This window comes from Penaeus chinensis, chromosome 16, assembly GCF_019202785.1.
Source record: "Penaeus chinensis breed Huanghai No. 1 chromosome 16, ASM1920278v2, whole genome shotgun sequence".
Lineage (NCBI taxonomy): Eukaryota > Metazoa > Arthropoda > Malacostraca > Decapoda > Penaeidae > Penaeus > Penaeus chinensis.
Genome location: NC_061834.1, coordinates 3,623,916 through 3,633,915, shown reverse-complemented (window position 1 = coordinate 3,633,915; position 10,000 = coordinate 3,623,916). Strand labels below are relative to the sequence as shown.

The window sequence follows — 10,000 nt, the reverse complement described above, 5'->3', positions numbered from 1 at the left end:
ATATATGTGCGCAGTCGTATTTGCGAGCGCAGTTACGTACGTATTTGCCTTTAATTTCTTGCATGACTATGTATATTCCACAGTTATTGTGCAGTCTGATAAAACTTGAATTCATCCAGGTGACAGAAGGTAAGAATTGACGCCAAGAAAAGTTTTCACGGGTCCCGCTATGCGTCCCTTAGCGGAACAATGTTTGGAAAGGATGTTACCCCCTCGTCAGCGCGAGTTGCCAGATAGGTAATAGTTTCTAGCTTTTTTCCACTTTGTCTGCTGTGTCTATGGGTATTATTGTTTGCTTATTGGGATTATTTGTTGTGTACTATATATATTATACTCACAGTTAAGAGAAACATTATTCATATCTTGCGTAATTTGTTTTTGTACTTCGAGAAACTGAAATTAATATATACCTCAATATTCATTTCTTCGTAAGCAAAAGTGAGAGAAATAGATGAGAGCAAAATGTTAAAAAATGCTAAATTGCTAAAAAAAAAAAAAAAAAAACGCTAACAGACGCCTGGATGTGAGCATCTCGGGCGTAGACGCTGTGGTGAGCTCGAACGAACGTACATACGGGCTAATCTCTCCTGCTCGCAACGGTAACGCTTACCTGCGGGCAAGTAGAAAGCGCCGCTCGTAAGCCCACGCTTCATTCAGCCTCGCCTGCGTCCTGCTCTAGGAGAGCAACGACTTCTGAGGAATATGGCAGAGAAGATCGTTGTATTTCGCGAACAGAACCGGGAAAAGAAAGAGGTTTTGAAGATGTGAAAGAGTTTGGTCGGATTGAGGCACACAAGGAAACCATGAAACGTTGAACTGATTATTATTATCGAAACATTTGCGCGATACAAGTGTTGTCTGAAAAGTCTCCACATATAGAACTAATCATGTTACAACAAAACAGATTGACGGTGAACAAGGAATATAAGTAAAAAGTAACAGTAAAAAGCGACCTAGAAAAAACAAGTGTGTGTGCCAACAGAACTACAACAACTTACCTGTCATTTTTCAAGAGAAATTCATGTGGTGATTTACTGATATTTTAGCGGAGATTGAAAATAAATAATTTACAGGGAACTTCAACAGAGCAGTAGGTAAGACAAGGATGTTTTTGGGTGACACTTCTAAATACTGCAGTGACATTTGTTGTTACAAAGATGTTTTTTTTATTTCACATTGTAAATCATATAATGATATTAGTTTATGAATGTCGCTTGTTTTTTTTATTCAGTAAAACCCTTACAGGATCAAGAGAACGAAATTATCTTCAGACAGACTTCTCCAAGAAACACCGGACCAAGATGTCTTCAGTCTGGGTTCGTTCATTTCATGTTTGTGCCTCAACATTATCGTCTGTCCACTGAATGCTTATGCTATATGCTTTTGTAATATATATAGCGTTATAGTAAATATTTTAATGTTAGATTTTATGGGATGACATACCTAGAAGTGACAGCTGTATAACCAGGTTACTGATAAGACTGATAACAATATCTTTCTTCGGAGGTATGAAAAAAATTAGTATCTAAAATGATAATGATAACATCTATGATAGAACAACAAATATTACGCATATAACAAAAAAAAAAAAAAAAAATATTCACACACAACACTAAATAATCATTCCATGTCACCACCCGCACACAGATCCGACATATGAAATTAATCCTAACGGTAGGCCTACTGAGCTTCGTGCTGTTGGCTGCCCTCATCACCGACCAGGCATCGATGGTGAAGTCAGAGTTCAAGAAATCCGATAAAGCTATAGAAGAGGAAGCTTTTTTGAACTCCAGAGATCTCCTGAAGAAGGTGGTGAGTGAAATGAGGACTCTTGCTTGGTACAGGTAATGAGATCATGTTTTTTCCAAAGTGATATGTACATGGGTGTTTGTCAAGACGGATATTGCTAGTTAACAAGAGGTTTAGAGAGACTGATTTGACATTAGATATTATAGCCAGCAGAGGAATGGGATAACACATGATAACATTCAAGGCGAATCTCTCATTAGAGATTGAAGATTCTGACGATTGATATCTGGATGATCATAATTAGAAAATAATTGTTCAATTACTCCAAGAATGGATTCTGGCCATAACATATATTCTGTACATAGTATATAATATCACGGTGAAGTAATTTAAATATTTATATCATATATATATATATAAAATGTATATATATTTACACATACATATACATATACACTTGTATGTTTGTATGTATATATTTATATATATATATACATGTATATACATACATACATATGCATATACATATATGTATATACATATTTATATATATAAATATATATATGTATATATATGGAAGCATATATATATATATATATATATATATATATATATATATATATATATATATATGCAAGCATATATATATATATATATATATATATATATATAAATGCCTATGTATGTATGTATATACATGCATGCATCCATATATATATATATATATATATATATATATATATATATATATATGCATGAAAGTATATATGTATATACATACATACATATGCATGTTGGCCATTTATGTTCTACCAATCACACTCCTTGTTACAAACAGCCTAGGGTTTTCGCTTCATTCATAAAAAATACTATTTACTCTATGTTTACAGCGAAGTGGTGCCAGATGTACAAAAGTGTATTGTGATATAATATCGCAACTGTACATATTCATATATATATATATATATATATATATATATATAGAGAGAGAGAGAGAGAGAGAGAGAGAGAGATGTAATATATATATACATATATTTAGATACATATATATTTATAAATGTATTAATGTATATATAGATATATAGATATAGATATATGTGCACATATATATATATATATATATATATATAAACACACACACACGCACACACACACACACACACATATATATATATATATATATATATATATATATATATGTATATATATATGTGTATATATGTATATATACATACATATATATGTATATTTATATATTTATATTTAGATATAGCTATATGTGTATATACATACATATATATATATATAAATACACACACACACACACACACATATATGTATACATATACATATAATTACATATATGTATATATACATGTATATATATATACACACACATACGTACATATGCATATACATGTATAGACATATACATATATGAGGACACACACACACACACACACACACACACACACACATATATATATATATATATATATATATATGTATATATATACATATACATATACATATTATTACATATATGTATATATACATATATATATATATACACACACATACGTACATATGCATATACATATATAGACATATACATATATAAGGACACACACACACACACACACACACACACACTCGTATATTTTTTTTCTTTCTTTTTTCTTTTTTTCATGAGAAATATAGATGGAACAAGTGTCATAGTTGCTAATGATGTCAAAACGGATGTTATGTACTTTAATACTGAATTAGCGCCAATACAACAGGTTTTTCAGGTTAACACAACAGCTTACATAAAAAAATATATATATATTTTATGTTATATATATTTTATTTTATGTTATATATATATATATTTTATATTTTATTAAGTATATATTCTATGAAAACCACCTGCATATACCCCACAGACAGACCTAGAAGAACACAAGCGAGAGTCGAAACAGCTTTTGGATGTTCTGTTTTGCCGCGTGGTGAAGGTGCTGCCATCTGGCGGATTCTGCCTCGACTCCAAGAGACTTTTCATCGGCGGAAATGAATACTGGGACGGGCAGGTGAGTAAGTCCGTGGGTCATTAGTGGATCAAGTGTATTTTTATGGGTATACATGTGCTGGTTCACTGGATCCTTTCTCTAGTTAGGCAATGAAGTCTTTGCGGGCTAGAATATGTAGTTTAAAAAATTACTGTTAAGTTTTAATGTAAAATGCATTAATTGCTAGTATCTTCAGAATTATTTCATCATTATCTGTTTCTTTTTATTTGCATTTTTCAATAATACATTTGATATCTGCAGTGAAATCTCTTCCAGTTGATAATATTTCTAGATAACGTATATTCAAATTGAAAAACTGTAAAACTAAAAAAATGTAAAATGCATTAATTGCTGTTATCTTCAGAATTATTTCATCATTATCTGTTTCTTCTTATTTGCATTTTTCACTAACACAATTGATATTCCAGATGATAATATTCCTAGATAACGTATATTCAAATTGAAAAACTGTAGGACGTTCAAATACAAAGTCATGTCCTGTGTAAGATGGCGGGCCCGCTAGCTTTTGTTTATTATTACAGCCTATTTTCTTCCAAATTTTGCGCCCGAGGCAACCCTTTCCTGTGGCCCCACCCACGCCAGGCCAGTGTGTGTGTGTGTGTGTGTGTGTGTGTGTGTGTGTGTGTGTGTGTGTGTGTGTATTATATGTCGGATATATATATGTATATATATATATTACATATCGGATATACGTATATATACATACATATATATATATATATATATATATATATATATATATGTGTGTGTGTGTGTGTGTGTACACACAGTATGTATGTATCTGTATATATGTCTATATGTGTGTGTGTATGTATGAATATTTTTGTATGTAAACAGATAGATAAATAAAATGGATACATATATATGCGTATGTCCATAAATAAATATATAAGGATATATGTATCCATGTCTGTGTATATATAAGGCATGTTTTCATAATTGAAACTACTTTTCATTTCACACAAAAAAAATATCCGGCCAAGACTAATGCGTCGCTTAATTTCCTTTTCGCTTGATGTGTTTGTCTGTACTAGTTGCCCTAGGAATGTGTATTTGTACACTACCTCCAGCGCTTCGCCTTGTACGTGTATCTGTTCGAATTGAACTCTACTGTTGAACATGATCTTAGTCTTTTTCTTGTTCATCCAAAGTCCAACTTTCAGACTTCTATTAGTTGCTGCATTAAACTTGCAGATTCACTGCAGAGAACAATATCGTCTGCAAATCTTAGATTGTTTAGATATTCGTCTTCTATTTTGATACCCTTTCCTTCCCATTCTAGCTTCTTGATTATTTCCTCAAGGCAAGCTTTAAACAGTTTTGGTGAGATGGTATCGCCCTGTCTAACACCTTTTAAAATTGGTATTTTATCGGTTTCCGTGTAGAGCTTGATGGTTGCTGTCCCATCATCGTATATATCTACTAATATTTTACAATATGCCTCCTCTATTCCCTGTCTTCGAATAGCTTCTAGTACTGCTGGTATTTGTACAGAGTCAAATGCCTTTTCTTAATCGATGAATGCCATGCACAGGGTTTCCTATATTCGTTTTTTTTCTTATTTGGGTGAGCGTGTGGATGTGGTCTGTTGTTGAGAATCCACTGAGGAAGACTGCCTGTAGTTTCTTCTGGTCTTCTCCCAGTCTTCTAAATTCACAGTCCTATAACATCCCATTTTTATGCACATATTTATACACACACACACACACACACACACACATATATATATATATATATATATATATATATATATATATATAAATATATATATATATATATGTGTGTATGTGTGTGTGTGTGTGTGTGGTTGTGTGTGTGTATGTGTATATATATGATATATATATATATATATGTGTGTGTGTGTGTGTGTATGTGTGTGTGTGCACAGACACTCACATACACGCGTATGTATGTGTATATATATATACACACACACATACATGTGTGTGTGTGTGTGTGTGTATGTATGTATACATATATATGTATACATATGTATGTATGTGTCCATATATATATATATAAATATAAATATATATATATATATAGTGTGTGTGTATGTATGTAAATCTTCATGTTAAGATATTAATATCGGCATGTGTGTGTGTGTTTTCACCTTGACACACGCAACACAAAGACCATCAAAATGTATATAGTGTCGAGTACAAGTCTACTGTTGAGCTGACCTCAGTCTAACCCCCGCCAGCTGTGCAAGGCGCTGGAGGAGCTGTTCGGGTACTCGAGCGTGGCCGACTTCGGCGCCGGCCTGGGCCACTACGGCCGCTGCCTCCTTCGGCACCACGACAACCTGATCCAGCACGAGAACCGCGTCGAGCAGCTCAGGATGAAGACGAGCTACAAGTCGGAGATGCTGAAGGCCGGCCTCCTCAACGCGCCGCAGGTCATTAAATCGTGGAATGGTGAGTGATCTGAGTGATATCTATTTGTGTCTTATCCAATTCCTTATGTTCTTCTAGATCTCCAGCTCGAAAGTGGTTTATGGAGATATCAGGCACTTGCAAGACAGTTTAGTGCTGTTGCTTGAAATCAGACGAACAAGTTGGAAGAGACTATCGATGCTGTGGAATTGGGATTCACGTATATACATAGACATAGATCCCAGTGGCTTGACTCCTTCAGCCACTGAGATAATTAAGCCAGACTGCTCAGATGCCGGCCTAAGCATAGAAAAATGGGAGGGTTTGGTAACAGGAAGATCATCCGGTCATATTTTTTTTTTTTTTTTAATGTACCTAACGTTTCCATATCGCAGGAATAAAGCCAAAAGATAGATAGGCAAACGAACAGACAGATTATGCACAAACCTATGAGCAGGGAAGTACGATCCGTTGGTTTAATTAAATTTTGGTCGTCATCCCGTTCGAAACAGTCACCCTGTATTGCGATAGCGCCGCTCCCTGCACTTCCGTCACGCTTGGGACCGCTTCTGTTCTTAATTCCGGATGGGGAGGAGGCCGAATTCACGGTGCCCAGCCCCTCGAACGTCGAAAAATTACGGAAATATACTCTCTTCGGAGAGGGCAGCTTGATGCCTGGGTCGTAGATATAGACCCAGTTTATGTCGCAGGTGATCATCCTTGACCGGAAGGTTGGGGTAACCAGACCCTGTGAGGGAGACCTCGCAGACCACGGCGTACGTACTCCGCGCTCGCAGCCTTCGACAAAGCCGTTTTGATATCGTTCGCCGCGAGTCGCAGATGGCGCTTCACCTGCATAAAGAACGGGACCTCCAGACGACGTACCAAGCGAGGCAGAAACGATAAGAGACTTGTATCGCTAAATAACTACTTCGAACAGGGTAGCGGGAAAAAAATCAGATATATAGTTTTTGCTTTCGAAACGCGTGCTCGTGGGACTTTTTAAAGTTTAATCGGTGTGTGTGTGTGTGTGTGTGTGCGGCTGTGCGCGTGCGTGTGTGTGCCGTTCACTGTGTGTGAAATATTATGGACCACAATACGTAGATCACTGAAACATTATTGCTGACCTATCGTGGCCGCAGTTTAGTACCCTCCCTCGTCAAAGGGAAGCCCACGAAGGGGATTTTCTGGATGACGGCGTGACAAAACAAAAAAACACGCACAAGAAGCAAATACCCATCAATACTTGAATAAAATAAGTTTAATTTATCCTTTTTAAAGATGTGCTAGTTTTATTAAGAAAATGCCCAATATAGTACTCACATTACATAGCACGGAAAGTTTTATGTACAAACTTCTAGTACTGAAAATAACATTAATTCACAATTATCGTGTTTTACCGCCATAATTCGAACCTTTTTTTGTCGAGGTGGTGATAAACTACTTTGTAGCAATAGTAAGGTCTTCCTGGTTAATGTAATACGAATTAGACACTCTTCACCTCTTAGGTTATCAAAGTAAGGTATAAGATAAAGAAAATAGTAAAATGTCAGCTGCGCGAATATTAACATTATGCTAGTAGTATCGTTTATCTTACATATCTTATTAAGCAAATATTTGATATTTCGAACGACAGGCCTGCAAACGTACCTGTCTGTCTTTCGCTCTTTAATAACAACAGCTCTCTTGTCACCGGTCTTCTCCAAGTGGTCACATTGATAAGGTGTCTTAATGACCACGACCTTCTAGATTAAACGAACCCAAAATCAATGTCTTTGCATAGTAAAACCTTTCATCAATCTCAGTTAGTTGTTAGTTATAGAGAAATGATTTGTTGCTTTAATTAAAAACAAAAAAATGTGTCTGTGTGTGTGTGTGTGTGTGTGTCTGTTTGTATGTACATATATATATATATATATATATATATATATATATATGTATATATATATGTATGTATATATATATATGTTTATATATATACTTATATATTCTTACATATATATACATATATATATATATATATATATATATATATATGGCGCCGCCTTCCGAGGCGTCTTACCGACACAGACCTTCATCACCAAGGTAAATCTCTCCCATACCTTTCGATTATCAACTCTATCAGAGGATCATCAAACTTTTCCTATTCATTCCCAATCTCCGGCCCCTGCTGTTCGTGGCTTCCCGATTGGCCATTCCGTCGCCGCGAAGCTTTGGTCCCAACACTTTAAACATATTGCAAAAGTCTTGTCATGAATGTACATCCGTGAAAGTAAGGATTTAATGTATATGATTAAGCTCGTGCACCATGATAATTCCATTTACATAATTCTTTATGAAAAAACATTTTTATAATTAGTATGATGCGATAAAATGTGTGACTTTTTGATGATGAGAAGGCCACGGTTCACACACACACGCAATATAGATAGATAGATAGATAGATAGATAGATAGATAGATAGATAGATATATAGATAGATAGTTAGATAGATAGATAGATAGACATATAGATATATAAATAGATAGTGTGTAATAGATAGATACATACATATAGAAAGATAGATGGTTAGACAGATATAGATAGATACATACATATAGAAAGATAGATGGTTAGATAGATATAAATAGATTTATATAGACAGATATAATGATATGATAAGTTAGATCCAAATGAAAACTAAATGTTATTTACACTGTGTTTATCTCATATAAGATTATATATATATATATATATATATATATATATATATATACACACACATATATAATGTGTATGTATATATATGTGTGTGTTATATATTTTGATGTATATATATATGTATATATGTATTTATATATATAAATAGTTCAAATAATCGAATCATCTCTTTAAACAAAATCGAATCGAAATGATGAATTCAAACGGAAACGACACCAATAAGGATAATGACAACGACACGATTAACTCTGTCGCCACCTTGCCTTCAGGTTGGGACGGAGCGGCGAACATCGGCGTCCTGAGCAAGGGCGTGATCGAGCCGATTGACCTGGCGGACCCAGTCGACCTGCAGAGGCGCTTCGACTGGGTCATGAGCATCGAGGTGGGCGAGCATATTCCTGCCAAAGCCGAGGAGGTCTTCGTGGATAATCTCGTCAGACATGCTTGCAAAGGTTGGGAAGTGTCTGATGTTCGTTTTTTTTTTTTTTGGGGGGGGGGTCTTTTGGAAATATAAATGATAGTTATGATGTTTGTGGTTATATGCAATTATGACTTATGTGATAATAAAGTGATGGATGAAAGCGAAAATTTTGATATTATGGATAATGGCAATTATAATAACAGAGAATAATCATTATTATTATGATTATTCAACTATCATTAGCAATATGATCAAGCGAACGCCATCACAATTCTGTCATCATAATTATGTTGCTGTCGTTGAATATGTTCTACAGTTCTGTCAATTCTTACAGGCGTGGTGCTGTCGTGGGCGGTGCCAGGTCAGGGCGGTCACAATCACGTGAACACGAGGTCGAACGATTACGTCAAATCCAAGATGGCGGACAGAGGCTTGGTGGCCGACGACGAGGCAGAGAAGCGCATTCGAGAAGCGGTGAAGATTGTGTGGTTTAAGGACACGATCATGGTTTTTCGATTCCCAGAAGAGAGATGCTGAGGACTGATGTCCATGGGTGAATTTCTGGTGATATATGGAACGGTTTCTTGAATGTATTTTAGGGAAGAATATATATATATATATATATATATATATATATATATATATATATATATATATTTAAGTTGGCGTTGCGATGAAGTCACCCC

The 10,000-nt window shown here is 35.0% G+C and overlaps 1 protein-coding gene across 1 annotated transcript in view; it reads left to right on the top strand.

The window, feature by feature from the left end:
• Positions 1-696: 696 nt before the first annotated feature.
• Positions 697-10,000, top strand: part of LOC125033652 — a 9,501-nt gene continuing 197 nt past the window's right edge. Inside the window, exons 1-7 of the mRNA XM_047625336.1 lie at positions 697-1,094; positions 1,246-1,316; positions 1,648-1,812; positions 3,675-3,818; positions 6,022-6,235; positions 9,163-9,345; positions 9,649-10,000. The exon at positions 9,649-10,000 is cut by the window's right edge and continues 197 nt beyond it. Coding sequence (XP_047481292.1) covers positions 1,302-1,316; positions 1,648-1,812; positions 3,675-3,818; positions 6,022-6,235; positions 9,163-9,345; positions 9,649-9,851 — 924 coding nt within the window. The 5' untranslated portion in view covers positions 697-1,094; positions 1,246-1,301 and the 3' untranslated portion in view covers positions 9,852-10,000. The remainder of the gene's footprint in view (positions 1,095-1,245; positions 1,317-1,647; positions 1,813-3,674; positions 3,819-6,021; positions 6,236-9,162; positions 9,346-9,648) is intronic.